The sequence below is a fragment of the Ursus arctos genome, unplaced genomic scaffold (assembly GCF_023065955.2).
Source record: "Ursus arctos isolate Adak ecotype North America unplaced genomic scaffold, UrsArc2.0 scaffold_21, whole genome shotgun sequence".
NCBI lineage: Eukaryota > Metazoa > Chordata > Mammalia > Carnivora > Ursidae > Ursus > Ursus arctos.
The window spans coordinates 48,686,557-48,707,722 of NW_026622886.1; the positions used below are offsets into that span (position 1 = coordinate 48,686,557).

General features: G+C 41.5%; 1 protein-coding gene across 6 annotated transcripts; it reads right to left on the reverse strand.

Annotated features, from left to right (window-relative positions):
* Positions 1-1,479: 1,479 nt before the first annotated feature.
* On the reverse strand, positions 1,480-19,609 carry ATP23 (ATP23 metallopeptidase and ATP synthase assembly factor homolog). Of its 6 annotated transcripts, XM_026500133.4 has the most exons (7): positions 16,178-16,267; positions 13,034-13,145; positions 12,017-12,062; positions 11,243-11,324; positions 7,467-7,604; positions 5,395-5,478; positions 1,480-2,301 (listed from the first exon to the last, which is right to left on the reverse strand). In XM_026500133.4, exons 3-7 carry the CDS (start codon positions 12,031-12,033, stop codon positions 2,098-2,100), a joined length of 525 nt encoding a protein of 174 aa, XP_026355918.2. In that variant the 5' UTR covers positions 12,034-12,062; positions 13,034-13,145; positions 16,178-16,267; the 3' UTR covers positions 1,480-2,097. The 6 variants fall into 6 exon arrangements, with proteins under 6 accessions (XP_026355918.2, XP_026355920.2, XP_026355921.2 ...); XM_026500135.4 differs by lacking the exons at positions 13,034-13,145; positions 16,178-16,267 and adding an exon at positions 19,555-19,609; XM_026500136.4 differs by lacking the exon at positions 13,034-13,145 and having other exon boundaries at positions 16,178-16,565.
* Between the last annotated feature and the right edge of the window lie 1,557 nt (positions 19,610-21,166).

Below are 21,166 nucleotides of genomic sequence, written 5' to 3' on the forward strand. Positions count from 1 at the left end.
CATTTCTTGACTCTCTCCCCATTTACCTTTAGTTCTTTGAGCATCTTTAAGGCAGTTGTTTTAAATTCTTTGCTAAATCCACCATCAGGTTTTTTCAGGAAAAGTTTGTTAGTTTATTTTCTCCTTTGAATGGGCCACACTTTCTTGTGTATCCTTTGTATGCCTTGGGATTTTGGGGGGTTGAAAACTGGACATTTGAATCGAGTAATGTGGTAACTCTGAAAATCAGATTCTTCTGCTTCCTCAGGGTTAGCTGTTATTTCAGGTTTTGGTTTTAGTTTTTGCTTTTAATTGTTGCAGGCTGTCTCTGTGCCAAAGATCAGCCTGAGGTGTAAACTTGGGTCTTCTTGGGTTTTTCTGAGACTGAGCCTTTCCCTGGCCATGCCTGATGTCTTTCTAATTCCCCCTGTATATGCCATTGTTTAGGTTTTGGTTTTGGTTTTGTTTTTCATTTTTTAAGATTTTATTTATTTATTTGAGAGAAAGAGCGTGAGAGGGCACAAGCAGAAGGAGGGGCAGAGGGAGAGGAAGAAGCAGGCTCCCCGCTGAGCAGGGAGCCCAACACGGGGCTCAATCCCAGTACCCCAGGATCATGACCTGAGCTGAATGCAGATGCTTAACTGACTGAGCCACCCAGGTGCCCCTGCCATTGTTTTTGAATGGCCTAGTCTTCAATGTCTGGATCCCAAAAGGGGAAGCGAAGGACAGAAAAAAAAAAGGCACCAGCCCTTTAAACATCCTAAAAGTCATGTCAGCCAGATGGGAAACAGTTTGAAAAAATGGGAGGGGGTGAAACAATGCCACCACCTCTTTCTCTGAACCTCTGTGTTCAGAAGCAGCCATCAGAGCAGGTCCCAAATATATGGAAGACATGGTGCTTTTTGCCCACCTTGGCTGCACAATCTGTGTACAAGCTACTTGAGGAAGACATATCTAGCTGTCTGCCACAGGGCAGAGTGGTAGGAGATGGGTAGTTACTACTGCGCTAAGAGCTGAAATTGACCAAAATTAACTGCAATTTACCCCCCAAGCCTTTCCCTGGAAGTTAGGAGCCTTCAGACTCAAGTTTCAAAATATTTATATAAGATTCTGCCAGTGCAATTTTGTCTAGGTGGGGAAACATATTTCTGTTGTTTCTTACTCTGCCATCTTCCCAGAATCCTCAAACCTTGTTTTAATGTTTAGTAAGTTATCAAGCTTGGGTATCACTTTATAATTTAATCAAATTTTAACTCACAAGAAATAATTCTGCTAACTTCCTTGTCCTTAAATCCTTAATTAGCCACATCTACATACAGGCATCACAGTCTTTCAGTCTGGACATAGGCCAAGAAACATTTGCCAGAGACAGATGGAAGATGCAGCTACCAGTTAAGGGGAACAGATATGATGACCTGTTTTCTGAATCTAAAACTCAGACCCAGGGCCTGACAAAAGATTTGAGAATGATTATATGAAAAATCTTATAAATACATAAAATTAAATTCAATTACATTATAAATTTAATGCACTGCCTTTACAAAAGAAGAAAAATCTAATCAGGACTATCCCCAGAAAATTAAGCCACATAGAAGAAGGAGAAGGGAGGCATTGACCATTGAATGAATCATTCCCAACTTTCATTCTTTGCATATTTTGATCATCATAACATCTCAATAAATGTCCTATAATAAAATCAGTACATTTTTCTTTACATTTAATGTAAATACCAACAATGGTCACCTATCAACTTCATACAAGGACACACTTCACAGTTTTCATAATCAAATTTTAAAATAATCACATGTAACAAAAATAAATCACAATCTAAAAAAAAACACAAACAATAAAAAACACAATTATGACATAAAAAATACAAAAACATAATTTATTTGCCTTATTTACCAAATGGTTAACTATAAAGTTAACACTTTTGCCTTGGAGTTTAAGGCAGTTTCACTTTTACCACAGTTACTTTTTCTGATCGTATGCTAGAATCCGTATCTTCTGTGTTTTATCTATATTTAATTTATCATTTCCCTTTTATATATTTGTCCACTTAAGAACCATATTTTCTTCATGATCACAGAAGCTCCACAATCCAAAACGTCATTGTCTTCATATATTTGCGTAATACCGATCACGGTTTTGAAAGTCTCTATGAGCATATCTTGCATAAGTCTTGTTATGTGGGATCCTTCCAAAAGGTTCGTGGTCATTGAAACAAGATTCAAAAACTTCATCAACAGCCTTTTGGGCTACTTCTTTGCTGATATTCCTAACAGCCAAGATAGAAAGAATGGCTCTGTCTCGCACACAAGTCTAAGGAGAAAGAAAAGTATGTGGCTTTAATTTTATATGACAATTTAATCAGGAAATAATGACATTTTATACAGTGTCTGACCACAGTCAGAACTGATTCCCTTTCAAACCCTCTTACACTGTTGGTGAGAATGCAAGCTGGTGCAGCCACTCTGGAAAACAGTATGGAGGTTCCTCAAAAAGTTGAAAATAGAGCTACCCTATGACCCAGGAATTGCACTACTAGGTATTTACCCCATTGATACAAATGTAGTGATCCAAAGGGGCACCTGCATCCCAATGTTCATAACAGCGATGTCCACAATAGCCGAACTATGGAAAGAGCCCAGACGTCCATCGACAGATGAATGGATAAAGAAGATGTGGTATATATATATATATAATGGAATACTACTCAGCCATGAAAAAAATGAAATCTTTCCATTTGCAACTATATAGATGGAACTAGAGGGTATTATGCTAAGCAAAGTAGGTCAATCAGGAAAGACAATTACTCACGTGAAATTTAAGAAACAAAACAGAGGATCATAGGGGAAGGGAGGGAAAAATAAAAGAAGACAAAATCAGAGAGGGAGACAAACCATGAGAGACTCTCTTATTTTTTTTTTAAGATTTATTTATTTATTTATTTGAGAGAGAGAGAGAGAGAAAGAAAGAACACAAGTGGGGATGAGGGGCAGAGGGAAAGAGAGAAGCAGACCCCCCCACTGAGCAGGGAGCCTGAAGCGGGGCTCAATCCCAGAACTCTGGGATCATGACCTGAGCCAAAGGCAGAGGCTTAACCAACTGAGCCACCCAGGTGCCCCACCATAAGAGACTCTTAGGAAACAAACTGAGGGTTGCTGGAAGGGAGGGGGATGGGGGGATGTGGTGACTGGGTGATGGACATTAAGGAGGGAATGTGATCTAATGAGCAGTGGGTATTATATAAGACTGATGAATCACTGAACTCTACCACTGAAACTAGTAATACATTATATGTTAATTAATTAAATTAAAATTTAAAAAATCAATGGAAAAAAGAATTAATTCTCTTTCATATTATTTTATTAACTTCGGTCATTCTAAAATAGAAACATAACTCTTAAATTATGGAATATGTTTAGCTTGATCTAAAATTATCTAAGTATAGGGGCGCCTGGGTGGCACAGCGGTTAAGCGTCTGCCTTCGGCTCAGGGCGTGATCCCGGCGTTACGGGATCGAGCCCCACACCAGGCTCCTCCTCTACGAGCCTGCTTCTTCCTCTCCCACTCCCCCTGCTTGTGTTCCCTCTCTCGCTGACTGTCTCTATCTCTGTCGAATAAATAAATAAAATCTTTAAAAAATAATAAAATAAAATAAAATTATCTAAGTATAAATAAGACCTCCTCCATTTTTCATCTTTTCCAATAATATAACCAGATGTCATTCACTGAAGTTTTAGGCAGTCCAACAAACAGTAATTCCCAATTTGCAAAAATCAAAAAAAACCCAACCAACCAACCAAAAAAACTATAAATAAGATTCTGGTTGGATTTTTAATAAAATTTAAATAGATTTAAAATATACTTTACTTCTATGTCTTTTTCTTCCCCTACTTTCCAGTTGACTAATACTAGATAACCTTTCCTTCAAGAGGGGCATCTCCCGTGGAGACAACAGGAAGCCACACACACATATATATATATATATATATATACACAAAATTTGAAGGTATCTTAATTTTTCAGGAGGAAAAAGAAAAATCAAAAACTTTCTTTTTCCTGAGCGTTCTTTGTATGGGTATTAAATTCTGTACCTAAGAGGGGTATGGGTATTAAATTCTGTACCTAAGAGGGGTATGGGTATTAAATTCTGTACCTAAGAGGGGCGCCTGGGTGGCGCAGTCGTTAAGCGTCTGCCTTCGGCTCAGGGTGTGATCCCGGCGTTCCGGGATCAAGCCCCAATCAGGCTCCTCCGCTGGGAGCCTGCTTCTTCCTCTCCCACTCCCCTGCTGTGTTCCCTCTCTCGCTGGCTGTCTCTCTCTGTCAAATAAATAAAATCTTTAAAAAAAAAAATTCTGTACCTAAGAAAATAAATTATCTAATGTTACATAGTAATAGGCTAGAGTTTCTCAGTATTCTAAAAATGTTAAGAAACGGAAGGTCCTGCCATTTGAATTCTTGGAGAGCTTTAAATCCATTTACTTCTCCACAAGCACAAACTAAAATTCAAAAGAATGGCATCTAACCTTTTCATGGAAAATAACTGAATACTGGTTCTTATGGCTGTGCCATCTGTCCATCATTCACCTGTACGTGTTTCCTGTTTTACTTCACCCTGGTCAGCATGCCAGAGCTGGAGATGCTCACTAGTATTAGAACATAAACCAGTGCTTCTCGACCTAAATTACACTAAATGCTGATTTTAAAAATAAACCCCAGGCATCAAGGAAGAAAAAAGAGAGGACGAACCATATGGAGCTATGACAGCAATTGCCAGAAAGAGGATATTTCTCCCTTCCCCAGCAGAAAAAATGATGGTAAAAATTTGTCTCCTGGAGCTACGGATTTGGGACGTACACGTATAGATCACAGTTCAGGTTTACTGCTTTCCGAATGTAATACATTGCCCATACTGGGCAATTTTACCGTATTTTACCATCAGTCACTGTCCTCGATGTCGCTGTCTCTTGGGTACACGCTGTACAAACACAGGGACTCCATTCTCTAAGACTGTTCTCCTTCAACCAGGCTCCCACTGCGTCCCCGTACTTTCCCTCCTGTTCCTAGTTCTATTCGTTTGTCTCGGGAATACAAGTTCCGGACTGCGGGGATCAAAGTCAGACGGGATGTGATTCTGTGTCTGTACTTCACCTACCTGCTTCCAAAAGGACCCCAAGAACAAGATCACGCAGTTCTTTTCACTATTAAACTCTCTCGCTGAGTCACACAGCTTGCCCGTAATTAAAAAGAACTAAACTCCATCTATTTGGCTCCAACGGGATACATTCTGTATTCTTCCCATAGAAGTAGTTCTTTCACATTTCAAATACGAAATGTACTTCTCATTTCTTTATGCATTATTTCCACCCCCAGCACTCTGGAGGGTAAGTGATTCCATGTTAGTTTTACCTGATGGTGTTGTTTCAATCCAAAATGCAACCTGAATATTTCATTTACAAGTGAGCAGTCACCACTAAGGTTAGCAGCTCGAACCTATCCAAAGACAGAGGCAAACAGAAAGAAAGTAAGGGCTCCTGCTCTATAAAAACTTTTGTAAAAAGAATTTAAACTTAGCATGTCTTTCTGAGACTAGCATGCCCATCGGACCTTCTTCAAGAATGTTTTAAACTCTGACATAAGACTATTTTAAGTTATTCTTAAGTTAAGAAAAAGAGCAGATATCCGTGAGCTGGGCTAGACAATGCAAAATAAACTGGGGGTCGTGGGAGGGTCAATCATTTATCAAAGGGAATTTTCAAAACTTCACACTGTAACGTTATTGAAAGAACTAATTTTTTTGAAACCAAAAGTCAGAAAGTTGGACCTCAGAGTTAAAGTCCATGTTCTCCACAAGATACAACATTTCTAGAAATTACCAAAAGGACTGCAAGATAGCATTCTTTCAAAGATCTACAAACTGAATTTCAATGTAAGCTTAAAATTATACACATCGGCATGTAAGACACTTTGAGAACAAGAACCACCTGCCCTCAGCCCAAAACACTGAAACTCTCTCGGAACCTCCCTTAAACCTGTGTAAACTCAGGCCTTCCTCGGGGGCCTCAACTGTCCTTTGAAAAATTAAGTTCTTGAAATTTAAGCAAGAACACTCCAAGCACAAGAACATTCCCGACTGGTCATGCTGTAAGCAAGACAGCCTGAAGTTAGGACATATTTTCTAATTCACTATATTTTTAAGGTCAAATGAAGCTTCAATAGATGAAAAAGTCTTAGAACTACCCACATGGATGCTACAGGCAACCTGTAGCACATTTTTGCTGACGTACCGCAAACAGGATGGCCCACTTCTTGTTACTTCTACAATAACATGGCCTCATTCCTCTGAGGAGTTCCAGGCACTTAACACGCTTTAGCTAGCTAACAGGCATTAATTCTCATAACACCCGAGACAGAGACCTATTTAAAAACAGAGATTTCAGTCTACTCTCCAAATACTGTAAGTTCTAATTAGATGCAGTGGGGCTGCTTATTAATTTCGAGGGAAAGAGAAAATAATCTAAGTTATAAAGTATACGCTTAAATTTATATTACGTTGTTTTTTTTACTTCTCAGCACATTGCACTCTTCCATTAATGAAATGCAAGTACTGAATACATATGTCCCTCTAAGAGCATAAATATGCCGTGCTTCCGAGAGCAGCTCAGAGTGCTCAAAATAAAACACTTTCACGTCCTATTTTTGAGACTTAATGTTTTACTCTAGGGCAAGCAAGGAGCTCCACCTGTGGAAGGCAGCGCAGCAGGCCGGTTAAGAACCCGGTTATAATCCTGCCTCTGCCACTTACTAACCACGGAGCTCCATAAATGCCTCCCTTTCGACACATCTAACATGCAGATAACAGCATCTACCTGGAGGTACTGTTGAGCGGACTCAGTAAGAATCCACAAAAGGAACAGTGTTTGGCACACGGTCCTCGGCCAGGGTTAACTAGCATTAGTTTTTATATTATATAGTTTATTCCACAGGAAAAATGGTTATTTGGTTAAATGGTTATTATATACCATATATATAATGGTATATAATATATAATATATATATAAATGGTATATAATGGTATATAAAATATAATATAATATATAATATATAATATATATATATATATATCCTAGTAATAGTAATGACTTTAAAAATGATTATTATAAAGTCATTACTATTACTAGGATTTAAAGGTTATAATTAAAACAATTCTAAGAAGATACTTATAGTATCTCTTGTTGAGTCTCAAAGCTGTGTTCAGGAGTTAAAAATGGAAATCTAAGAGTAACATGGAACCATGACAGGAAGAAAAGGAGTATGTTTAAGTAAACTATAGTTCAATTCGTTTTTTTTTTTAAGATTTATTTATTTGAGGGGCTAGTGAGGGGCAGAGGGAGAGAGAGTCTTAAGCATTATACTTCAATTAAATGTTCAAACTCAGGGTGTTCCAGGGCAGGGAAAGTATCTTTTACGAGAAAACTCACTTCTGAGCAGGCCAAATGTCTGAGGTCGGTGAACCAGTTGACATGAGCGCGACAGTGATCGAACGCGTGAATGAGCTCGTGGGTGACCACTCTGTTCATATGGGACTGATTACGGATGTTGTTCTGGCACAAAACAATCTAGGAGGTACCAAAATGAGATTAGTTCCATTATGTCTGACAACTACTCTCCTTCTGTAACTGCCATCTCCTCTCTGGTGCGAGACGGCTCACCATCTTGGAGAGCCTCCACCTATCCCCTCCCTCGACCCCACCCTACCCATGCGTCAAGGCAAGGCCTGGTCCTCATGGACACGCTCCAGTAAGCGTTCCCGGTGACCAACTTCTCCCTCTTCTCGCCGAACTGCAGCCACACTTACTGCCCTCCTCTGCGGGCTGCTGGACTCCACAGCCTCACACTAGGCGTGGGCTTTGGGATGAAGCAGATTCAAACTCCAGCCCCCCTCCTTACTAACTCGGTGACCTTGGGCAAGTTTCTTAACCTCTCTGTGCCTCAGTTTCCTCAACTCTAAAAAGGAGATCATTAGAGTACCTACCTCATAGAATTGTGAGAATTAAATGAGAGTACATGTAAACTGCTTCTTATCAAGTTTCTCAATGAGCAATGAATCAACAATGAATGACCACCACTGTCTCATTCTACTAGAATTGCCAGGGAAGATCCTCAGAAAGACCTTCAGAAAGAAGTGCAAAAAGCCAACAGCACACTGAGCAGGACCCTATAAGAATAATAAAGACATGAGGGATCCTAAAAACAACAGTTACCACTTATTGTGTACGTACTGTGTGCCAGACCCCGGGATATGTGCCAGGTATTTTATAGACATTCATCCAACATTCATCTTTCAATTAATATTTCTTGAGACCTACTAGTAGATTTACCTGTTTATAATCTATAATTATAATTGCTAATGTATAATCTACGAATGGCGCTAGAAATTAATCAAATATTTACCAAACTCTTTAAAAGACATGCAATGACAGTTGTCATGAAAAGTCCAGGATGTCATGAGTACATACAGTGAGAATGCCTGACCTGTCCAGAGGATTGGGAACGGCATCTCTGCAGAAGGAATGTTTAAACTGGGGTCTCATGGATGAATAGGAGTTAAATTTGAGGGTCAAGGAAGGGAGCATTCCAGACAAGGCAACCTGTGCAAAGGGGAGGAGCGCTGAAGGAATAGAATGTCTGAGAAGCTGAAAGCAGGCCTGTACCGCCGTAGCACAGAGCCGTAGGTGACAGGCGCGAGCTAAGGCTGGTGAGGTCTGCTAGAGCCAAATCACTCTTATCCTGAGAACAGTGGGAGCGAGGAGTGAAACGGGGGTGTTTTTGTTTATCCGTTTTACTATAGTTGGAAAAATAAGCAGAAGATGACCAAACTGGATGCAAAGAGACTAGCTGAAGGCTAAGGAGGTATTCTTGGCAAGAGATAATGGTACCTGAGCAGGGATAGTGGAATGCTCTCCAAAAAATATTAAGGAGGCAAACTGGACAAAAGTTGGTGATGTATATAGAATATGGGAAGGGAATCAGAGGTACAAGGATGATCTCTACATTTCTGGCTTGGGTAATAGGATAGAGGGTGGTACCATTCACGGAGATATGCAAAACTAACACCAGGTTGGATAGGGATAGGGGCTGGTACAAACCATCAATTTGGACCTGGATAAATCTGTGAGGTCTCAGGTGCCCTTAAGACATTCAAGTGTAGGTATGAAGTGGGCATTTGGATATACAGATACGAAGTTCAAAAGAGAGCTCTGACCTAGGAAAATAAATGAGATCCCCTTGGCAGAGTATAGAGGAAGAAAAGAAGGGGATTTAACATCAAGGATTAAGAGACTTCAATACTTAACAGCTGATAGAGGAAGGTGAGCTAGCAAAGGAGCAACCAGAAGAGTGTCATATACCGGGAACCAGAGAAAGAAAGTGTCTGGCATTACCCGCTAAAGCCAAGTGTATGCGTACTATATGACCCAGCAATTCTGCTTCTAGACAAATACCCAGGAGTAACTTTTGCACATGTGCACCATGAGAAAGGGTGAAAATATTCACAGCATTATTGTTCATAACAAAGTCAGAAACAATATTAAACACGGTAAACTGCAGTATAGACATACAGTGGAAGACTATGTAACAGCCCAAGTATGTAAACGAGAGGGGTGTACAACATGGAAGAATCTCAACAAAATAATTATTACAGAAAACTACATACTGTATGATTTCATAAAACTACTAAGAATCACACAGAACTCAAAGTATTTCATGTATAAAACTTTAAAGCCAAGCAACTAAATAACACATTGTTTGGCTGTACATATAGATGGTAAAACCATTCAGAAAATCAGGAAATGATTCTCACAAGAGTCCGAATAAGAAAGTGAGAGGAAATGTATTCCAAGAGGGGCACGTAATCTTCTGAAGTCCTGGTGATGTTCTATTTCTCAAATCCGGGTGACAGGTACACAGGTATTCATTTTATTACTATGACCCAAAGCATACATACAGGTTTCTTACTCTTCTGTATGAATGAGACACTTCACAATACAGATTATAATTTAAAAATAAATAAAAGGAGAGCGTGCCCAGCTATGCTCAACACTGCTGAGAAGTAAGATAAAACTTCAAAATGTCCACTCTATTTAACCCCAAGGGGGAAATGAACTCACCAAGACCCATTTTGAGAGCTACAAGTATTGTTCTTATCAGTTTACAAATGAGGAAACTGAGACTAAGGCAAATAACTTGCCCAAGCCCCACAGCTAATAAGCAGGGGAGCTAGATTTGAACTCTACTCTACCGGACTCCAAAACCCAGACCTTTCACACCTATGCTATGTTTCTTTTTCTCATGATTACTGTGAGATACCTATAAATAAACAAAATACCTATAAAATTCCCCAGGAGGAAACAACTAAGTATTATTAAACAGGGTTGTATGTTCAAGATGGAAGGTGTTACTTATAAAAACTTCATCTACCCTCACCCACAAACTAATTCTTCCACCACCTCCAAGATGCTGTCAAAACCCTCCAATTACTTAGGATGTACTGTATGGTGACTAACATAATATAATAAAAAATCATTAAAAAAAAAAAACCCTCCAATTACTTAAAACTAATGTTTGTTGATCTCTTACTATGCTTACTAGTACCTTACACGAGGTATCTCATTTAATTCTCATAACTATACTATAAGATAATCATTACCCATATTTTCCAGATGAGAAAACTTACTCCCCTAATCAAAAATGTACAAAGGTATATCACCCCCACCGGGTAAAGATGAAACTCTAGTTTAGCATTCAAAGCCTCTCACCATATGGTTGACCTTTCTTTCCAATCCTATTTCCCCATATTCCCACATATTCCTGTCCCCCAGCTACACTAGACAACATGCCACTCCCCAGATATACCCTGTCCTTTCCCAACACACCACCTTTGCTCATGCTACCCTTTCTTGGGCAACAGTTGTCGTCTTTCTTGCCCCTGTAGAAGGTTTATACGCTCTAGCTGAGTCTATAGGTATCTTGCAATCACATTACTGTCCCATTGTAACCACACCCACCTAAAATTGTTTAACCTGCCTCAAACTTTATCATCGTCTTATCTCCCCTGTGAGAGTATCAGCTCCTTAAAGTAAGAACCATAACTAATTCACTTTTTGACTCTTACACAAAATCTACCCAACAGAATGGCCAGCGTGCCAAGGTGCTTAGCAAATATCGGGAAAGAGAACAACTTGGTAAAAATGCCTACCTGAGATGTCGACGCATCAAAGCCTCCACTCACATTGCCATTACAGTCTTCACAAGAAAAGTGTCTTTCTTTGTTAACAGCACTAAAAGGCAAGAATGCATGAAAGAAACAATGTCCAAAAGCAGTGTGCACGAGGCGCAGGGGAAACAGCCCTGCGCAAGGAGTCAGGAGCCCGATGTCCTAAATTCCCTCTACTGCTAACACATAAGAAACCTTGGGACCTTCAGGACTAAGTTGTCTCATCAGTGAAATAAGGAAATCGTCCCTGCAAATTCTATCCTAGTTCAAATTCCATGACATGATTCCATGAAGTATTTGGTCTACCGATTAAGACCACATTGAAAATATGCTGGAGTTGCTCCCCTTGGGCCAGAAGGTTAAGAAGTGGACCTCAGATGTCACCTCCTCTAATCTCCTCCAAGTTAAACAACAACTGGAAGGCTCCTCCATAAGAAGCTGAGATTTCTTCTCCATGAAGGACAATGCTGAGTCTGGTAGAGCGGAAAAGCCAGGTTTCGTAATTACTTACAAGACTTTACGTGTGGTCTTTATCAAAAACCGGAGGTGAATGGTAGAGCCAGAGATTTAGAGTTAGGGCAGAAGATGTATGCAGAGAACAAGACCTATGTGGAAAGTATACAGCCCATCTCCACCACCTACCATATGGAAAAGGCTTTGTGACCTGAGGTGAAAAATTGTAAGTAGTTCCAGTATGGGGTTTTTATGTTTTTAGCAACCAGAATACAGATCAGCAATTTAAAAAGATTTACTTACCACCCTGAGTGCTTCATGGCATCAAGCAGAAGTTTGACATATGGATCTAAAAAGAATCAATATTCAATTAAGTATGCTAATTGGAAAAAATAGCACCAATTGAATTATCCAAAAAGCAGTATATTATCAAAAAGTAGCTCACAAATCTTAATGAAGTAATACTATCTTAAAAGTGGTAAAAATGGATATGAAAAGACAAGCTTAAATTAACATAAAAACAAGCCTTTATGAAATAAAACACTGATACAAATACCAAGATGGGTACTATGGAACATCTTCAATGATACCAAAAATGATTTTAAAGCCCATATTTAGTTACAGGATCAAAAACACTGTATTAGGGGCGCCTGGGTGGTGCAGTCGTTAAGCGTCTGCCTTCGCCTCAGGGTGTGATCCCGGTGCTCTGGGATCGAGCCCCACATCAGGCTCCTCCGCTGGGAGCCTGCTTCTTCCTCCCCCACTCCGCCTGCTTGTGTTCCCTCTCTCGCTGGCTGTCTCTCTCTGTCAAATAAATAAAATCTTAAAAAAAAAACAAAAAACACTGTATTAAAGCACATACCAAAAGAAAGAATGAGGGAATTGGGGGCCACATCCATGGAAAGGAACTGCAGCACAGTATCCAGATTAGAAGAAGGCAGTAAAGTAGCCCCACTGGCGTCTTTCCCAGTCAGAGAGCAGGCTAACAGGATCCCGTCCTGAGTACCACACTCTGAACAGGACCTGCCAACTGAAGCTCTTCCACGGGGGAAGGCAACTACAACAGCACAGGGCTTTGCTCGGTAAGAAGCAAGAAAGGAGTTGTGGATTTGGAAATGAGAATAAAAAACTTAACCAGGACCATAATGGCTTCAGGTCTTTGAAGGAGTGCCATGTGGGAATAGAGTCCATCAGTATTTCTTCAGAGGGCAGAACAAGGACCAAAGAGAAGAAGTTACAGTACAAGAAAGGATTTTTCCAACAATTAAAGCTGTTAATACAACAGACAAGCAGCCTCAAGGACCCTCAAAGAATCCGTACCCTGTTCCAGCAGAGGTCTGTAAACTCTCTGGTTGGCGATGGCGCAGGTTTTCCTGTATGGGGGTGGAAAGGCCTAGGGGACTCCTGAGGGCCCTTCCAAGCATCCGGGAGCCTGTGATAATTACAGGAAAGTACAAGAGACCCAAATGCCTCTAATATCAACTTTTTACATAGATGTCTCGTCTGAGTGTACAAATGGGCAGTGTATTATATGACATAAGCAAAAAAATAGAAAAAGAAAAGAAATCAAGGTTGGGGTTTTTCTTAAGTGTTGAAAGCAAAAACAGGTGAATAAAAAAAAGTAATGAGAGACAAGAAAGATAGGTATAGGTTACTGCTTTATTAACCTGCCCCTCCTTAAGAGTGTTAAAGGTAAAACAATCATTAGTAATAATTATTTTTTTGTGTATATCAGGTGTCGGGAACCACATTAAGTGCATTATTATTCAAGCAACTAAGAGAGCTTTATGAAGTTGAAATGGATTCCAAAATCTATAGTCCTCTTACTTAAAAATAATGATAACCATAATAATTGCAGGGAGCACAGTGGTTTGGTACTTCAAACAGGACCTGCAGTATTTAGAATGGATTTGCTTTAAAGAAAAAGGGAACAGGGGCGCCTGCGTGGCTCAGTCGTTAAGTGTCTGCCTTCGGCTCAGGGTGTGATCCCGGTGTTCTGGGATCGAGCCCCACATCTGGCTCCTCCGCTGGGAGCCTGCTTCTTCCTCTCCCACTCCCCCTGCTTGTGTTCTCCCTCTCATTGGCTGTCTCTATCTGTCGAATAAATAAATAAAATCTTTAAAAAAAAAAAAAAGAGAGAGAAAGAAAGAAAAAGGGAACAAAGATCTCCCTTGAGGCCCAGTCCTAGGGATCAGAGGGTAAAGATACAGGTTGATGCTTTAATACCACTAACACCTCCCAGCATCCCTCCAGGGGAGGCCTGAGGCCTGTTAATTCCTCCTGGGGCCCATGGTTGGTCCGCCACCATCTTCACATCCTACGTCCATATCTCCTCCACTGTCTCTTCCACTGTAAGCAGTTATCCATTACTCAGCTTCTGATATTCATAAAACCTATTCCTCACAATCCTAAGAGAGGTTTTTTATCCCTATCTTTCCCTTTCTCTGTGTCCAGATAAGGATAGAGGGGATCAGGGGTGCCTGGGTGGCTCAGCCATTAAGCATCTGCCTTCGGCTCAGATTGTGATCCCAGCGTTCTGGGATCGAGCCCCACATCAGGCTCCCTGCTCGGCGGAAGCCTTCTTCTCCCTCTCCCACTCCCCCTGCTTGTGTTCCCTCTCTCACTGTCTCTGTCAAATAAATAAATAAAATCTTTAAAAAAATAAAAAAATAAAAAATAAAGGATAGAGGGGATCTGAGAGTTAAGTCCGGCTTCCACACCTGATAAGAAGAGGGACCAGAATTTGAACCCATGTCTAACTCTGCAGCCCATGCTCCTTCCACTGTGTTCCACTTCAAACCTCTAAAAGACACAGTCCGGGTCCCTACTCATCTTCGTATTTTCCCACACAAGAACCTAGGTGGCATTTGATACACATTTCCAGGTGAATACAACCTCATCATGCTCATTACCCCTCTTCTCCCCTCTCCCTTGATTCCCTAATATGCTGGTAATCTCAAGAAGGTTGGAAAATCTTTGGGTGGTTGACTTTTGAACTGTAATTGGCAGCTATGAGATAGTAACCTGGCTTTAGGACAAGTAGGTTTAAGACCTTTTATTTTCAAAATATATCTGAAGTAAACTTAGAAAGTCCATGTCAGGGGCGCCTGGGTGGCTCAGTCGTTAAGCGTCTGCCTTCCGCTCAGGGCGTGATCCCAGAGTCCTGGGATGGATCCCTGCATCGGGCTCCCTACTCCGCTGGGAGCCTGCTTCTTCCTCTCCCACTCCCCCTGCTTGTGTTCCCTCTCTCACTGGCTGTCTCTTTCTCTGTCAAATAAATAAATAAAATCTTGAAAGAAAAGAAAAGAAAAAAGAAAAGAAAAGAAAAGAAAAGAAAAGAAAAGAAAAGAAAAGAAAGAAAAAGAAAAGAGAAAAAAGAAAGTCCATGTCAATGTAAAGGAGTTAAATCTCTAGTGCAGGGGAGCCTGGGTGGCTCCGTCGGTTAAGGGTGTGCCTTCAGCTCCCGCCAGCCCCCTGTCCAGCCCCCTGTCTAGGGCTCCCTGCTCAGCGGGGAGCCTGCTTCTCCCTCTTCCTCTTCCTCTCCCCCTGCTTGTGCTTGCTGGTTCTCTGTGTCAAATAAATAAATAATTTTTTTTTTAATCTCTAGTGCAATGTCCCTGGGACTAGAGAAATTGGTCAGCAGATAGTTGTGTCCCTATTTAACCCACAGCAGTGGTTCTTGACCCTTTGGGGGGTTGGGCCTTTTCGAGAATATGATGAAGTGAGGAACGCTCTCCCCAGAAAAATGCATTCAGGTGCATACATAAGATTTCCTAGTTCATTTCAGAGGTTTCTACACTCAGAAGCCCATCCAAGTATGAAGGTTAAGAATTCCTCCCAATGAGGGGCGCCCGGGTGGCACAATGGTTGGGCGGCTGCCTTCGGCTCAGGGCGTGATCCCAGCGTTATGGGATCGAGTCCCACATCGGGCTCCTCCGCTAGGAGCCTGCTTCTTCCTCTCCCACTCCCCCTGCTGTATTCCCTCTCTGGCTGGCTGTCTCTAGCTCTGTCGAATAAATAAATAAAATCTTTAAAAAAAAAAATTCCTCCCAATGAAAGGCAGTTTGCAAAACTGCTTTTGAGCCACCAGAGGTTATTCCTTAATTAACGTGTCTCTTTAAAACTGACTCTAACGTCCCCATGCTGCTGCATAATTTACAGGAGAAATCGGAGGACCTGTCAGACCAGTGAGTGTGACTGAAAAGGGCAAACTATCCGACTCCTCCCTCATTCCACAAGCAAAGTTTCCCTCCTCTGATAGGGAAACTGAGGCCCAACCCGCACCACCACCACCCCCGCCCCGCCGCCACCACTCCCGCCCCAGGATGCCGAATCTACCTAGACCCTGCGCAGAGGTGCCTGAACCCTGCTCACGCCACACCTGGGGCTGAACCCAGAGACCGCTGCCCTCCGGGCCTCAGACACCACCCGGCCGACCCCCGGCCTCCGGGTCACGGCTCCTACTTGTCTCCAGCGTCTTCAGGAGCATAAGCTGGCACTTCTGGTTGTTGGTGAAGAAGCTGGAAAGGAAGCCTTGCCCGGGCTTTCCCTCAGCGAGCCGCTCGGGGAAGACCTGGCACGCGACGTGCTGCTCCTGCCGCTGTTCCCCCTCCGCGGGGCCGGGCCCGCGCTCCTCCGCAGCTCCGGCCATGCCGCCCGCGGACCTCGCCGCTGTTCCCTCCCGCCTCGGGCGGCGGGGACGAGATCCGGGAAAGACAACCGCCCTCCCGCCAACCGGGCCGCCCAGATCCTCCTTCCACCCGGCCGCCCCGGGCCGGGCAGGGCGACTGCGGCAGAGCGAGGCTGAAGACGTTGGGGCCGCGGGGCCTCCGAGCCCAGCAGGGGACGCTGGGCGGGGCGAGAGGCGCGGGCAGGAACGGGGGGCGGGGCTCCGCCCGCTGGAAGAGTTAAACCTGGCCGCCGCGTTCGCAGGCGTCTGTAGGGCTGCGGTGGGCTTAGCTGCCGGCCCACGGCGTGGCTGGCCAGTCCTCGTAAGCGTGGTCCCGCAGCCCGCCTCCTTGTGGACCCATCTCCCTCAGTACTGGCTACTCAAGTCCCCTCACGCTCTGAAGGTCTCAGGCATCCTCCCACTCCCTGCCTTTTCCACCAGCCGGCCAGTTGCAATCTGGCCCACCCATCTCCTGACGTCCCAAGCCATATCGAAAGGTGTACTTTTCAGAAACGTTTGAAAGCTGCAATTATAATTACTGGTCATATCAAAGTCCTCAAAATGTAGGACCCAACTACTTTTTTTCTGCCTCATCTGGGCCCATTGACCCACCCTACTCTCTTGCCACCCCAATTAACTTTCTGCTAAGAAACACAACCAGTTTACTTCTATCTCCAACCCTTAATTCACTTCCATCTTTAAGCCCTTTCCTCAGTCCTTATGATCCAGGTCCTGATCAAATCTACCTATCCCACAGGGCTTTCCCAGATGCCTTAATCAAATTTATTCTCTCCTGATCTCCCAACGTACAAAGTACTTTGAATCTGTTATCATTTTCGTCACAGCCTGCCAGGTTTTAACTAATTTGTTTCTCTTTTCCACTAAATTTTTTTAAAAGATCTTATTTACTTATTTGAGAGAGAGAGAGCGCACAAGCACAGGGAGGAGCAGAGGGAGAGGGAGAAGCAGACTCCCCCTGCTGAGTGGGGGCTGTGGATCCCAGGATCCTGGGATATCCACCTGAGCCAAAGGCAGACGGTCAACCAACTGCCACCCAGGCGCCCCTCTTTTTCCACTAAATGACTCAGTTCAGCTCACAAAGTTATGCAGCACCTACTATGATGGACCAAGCATAATGGCAGAGACTGAGGAAGCAATAATAAGAGAACTGATGAGGTTGAAGAAGAGCATATGATTTATGTGAGAAATGTATAGAAATAAATCAGGCTCAAGAGACCCTGAGGATTATGAACAGTGCTTTATGTGTCATGGGTGTTTAATAAATATCTAGATTGAATGCAAATCAAAACCACAATGAGATAACACCTCACATGTTAGAATGGCTATTACCAAAAAGACAAGAAATAAAAAGTGTTGGTGAATATGTGGAGAATAGGGAACCCTTGTGCACTATTGATGGGAATGTAAATTGGTGAAGCCACTATGAAAAACAGTACAGAGATTCTTCAAAAAATTAAAAATAGAACTGCCATACAATCCAGTAATTCCGCTTCCGGTTATTTATCCGAAGAAAACAAAACACTAACATATGCATCTCACGTTCACTGCAGCATTGTTTACAATAGCCAAGATATGGAAACAACCTAGGTATGCATCGATGAATGAGTGAAGAAACGGTGGTATAAATACACAATAGAATATTGTTCAGTCATTTAAAAAACAGAATGAAATCTTGCTATTTGCAGCAACATGGACTTTGTATTGATCGGGCGTGGCAAAAGTACTAATTTGTAGCGGATCTATTTAGTCAAGGATACATGTTGTAATCACAAGGCTAACCATTAAAACAGCATTAAAGGGAAAACGAATGCACTAGTAGAGGGGGGAAATGAAAAATAAACACATTGGATGGGACGCTAGGATTATTTATCATTTGAAATATTACAAAAATACGAACACCTCCTATGTACAGATGGCTAAAATTATAATAGTTTTTTTCTTAAGCCACCCTTTTATTGAGCTCACCTTGGATACATTATTTCTAACCTCCACTACAACCCTACAAAATATGTATTATTATCACTATTTTGCTGATCAAAAAAAAAGTGGGTTCTGCAATATTGAATAATTTATCCAGGACCGCACAGCCAACTTTCAATCTCATTAGGGAACTAAAACATAAACATATAGAAAACTACACTAATACAGTTACTGTAATGAGTCTGAAATACTCAGGGAAGGCTAGAGAAGATGGGGCCTGACAGTGACCACAGCCCGTAAGCACATGAAATACTATTTGAAATATTGTTCGGCTACATGAATAAGGAAAGAAATTCAAGTTAAAAGCTGTAATTTTCCCCTACCTTTACCGGACATTTTTTTCAATATTCATCACTAAAAGCAACAAAGAAAGAAAACTAGAAAAAAAATTATGCCAAAATATGATCAGTAGTTGCCTAGGTATTGGGATATTTTTATTATATTCTGAATTTTCCTACTGTTCACAATAAGCATACATTACCCTTGTAATCAGAAAAGAAAACTTTAAAAAATTGAGTAAACTTTGGGTGCCATTTGTGTAACTTCATCCCTTTATAGTATAAAGACATAGCGTGGAATGGAAAGGTGTTAGGGGAGAGATAAGGAAGTGCAAATACAAAGGACCAAGTTAAAAAGAGAAAAGTAATTACCACAGAGAAATGAGAGTATGGGCAAAGATTTAGCTATTAGGATTTTCATTTCTCCATTGCAGCACTAAGTGCAAAAAGGATAGAATGTTTCAACGTCCAAGAGATACAATGGAATACACGAAACCATGTTGTTGTAGTGTCTTTTTAAATATACTCTTAAAAATTAAGTTACAAAACAGCATAAACGTGATTCCACTTTGAAATTTCATTTACTATACGCATAGAAAGCGTCTAGAAGACGGCTCCAGTGTTCACAGTGGTTATTTCTATGTGTTTTGGGTGTTTTGTTTTCTTTTGTGCTTCTCTTCGTTTTCTAAAGCAAAAATAGTCGCTTTTTTATTGGAAGTTATTTATATTACAGCAAAACATGAAGTCGCATATAATTTTAAAGTGCTTTCCGTCTTTCAGCTTTTTAATAACGTTTAATCCATTTATCGAGGGCCAACAAAAATTCGGTAAGTTTAAAGCCTTTCCTCAGCTTTCCAGTCATTTTTAATGCTGGGAAAGAACAAAACACTCACCACTCCGCCAGCAGTCGGCGGCGACTGACGGGAATCTGCTTCCGGAAAGAGTCAGCCCTCCGAACCAGAAGCGAATGAGAGAAGGCGCGCGGCATTCTGGGAAGACCTACGGAAGCTGGGTTGGGCGGGGTTGGGGCTGTTGGCTGTTACCAGGGCAACTGGAAGCGATTGGCGCGGTTTGAAGCAGTTAAGCAATAGAGGCTGAGATGGTCAGAGGTCATTTGGCATAAGCGAAAAGGGCATGAGGGCCTTTCTAAGAGAAGACTGTCCTATCAGGAGGTTATTCAGTTCTGCCCCGCGGCGGGAACACCTGTCCTGGGTCTGTGGGTCGTGCCCACCTGCTCTCACTCCTTGCTGTGAAATTGTGGCTCAGTGGCTCCTGTCACTTCTCTAATTTTCTTCTGCCTTTTAGAAAACGTATACGTTGATAATTGCAGTATTACATTGCAATCTGTTCTAATAGCAAAGTAAATTTTTTTCAGTTGAGGAAAATTACCAAAAAAGGAAAACGAAAACTCACCGGTCATTCCAACTACCTGGCAGTAACTTGAATTTTTCATTTTATTACCTATCACTTCTTTTCCTAGCATAAATATTCTTTACATAGTTGAGTTTTTTGGGGGAAAGTCATCTTGTATCCGTCTTTACACCATATGTATATATGGTACAATTGTTAAAATCTTAGCAACAAAGAAGGCATTGAAGACCTTAATTTAAATCTGTTTGCAGTGAATTGAAGAGACAGAGATGAAGCATGAAGCAGACGCAGCACGTGAAGACAATTCTTTCAAGAAATTTGGCTGTAAAGGAAAAGAGGTCAGTAGCCAGAGAAGAACGGCAAGGAAAAGAAAAAAGTTGGGGATTTTCTTGAAGAAGAGGACACTTAGTGACATTTATTAGTACAAGAAGAAACACTAGTAGTCAGAGGTTAAAGATACTGCCAAGAAAGAGAACTGATTGAATAATCCCCTAAAGAAATAGGAGATAAGATCCACACATCAAGTACATAAATTAGTTTAGGAGGTAGAACTGGGTATGGGTAGGAGGATGTCAAGATGGAATATGGATGTTAGTAATTTTAAAACTATTACAAGTTGGCAAGAGTAATATAGATAGATAGATAGATAGATAGATAGATAGATAGCCAATAATAGGTATGCTCAGCCACATTAGTAGAAATATAAATGGAATATTAAAAACCTATTAAATTGGCAAAGATTAAAGAGCAGATAGTATATGTGTTGGGCAAGGGTTCAGTTAAACAGGCACTGCAGGTGGGAATAGAACCTGGTACTTCTCTCCCCTCCCCCAGGCATTTTAGAACTACATATCCTTAAAATGTGTATATAATTTGACTAAGGAAGTATACTTCTAGGACGTTCTCAAAAGGAAATAATCAAACTGCACACATATATTAAGCTGAATGGAGTTCATTTCATCTTGTCCACCAACAGAAGACTGGTGAACTATATTATACCCATACTTCTTAGACATGGATAACATGGTTGCAGATAAGAGAAGTTCACTTATATTAGTTTCAGTAAGAGCATCTTCAGGTTTTATAGGGAGGAAATGTGGAGTTGCAGTCTGATTGACTACCCTGATACACAAT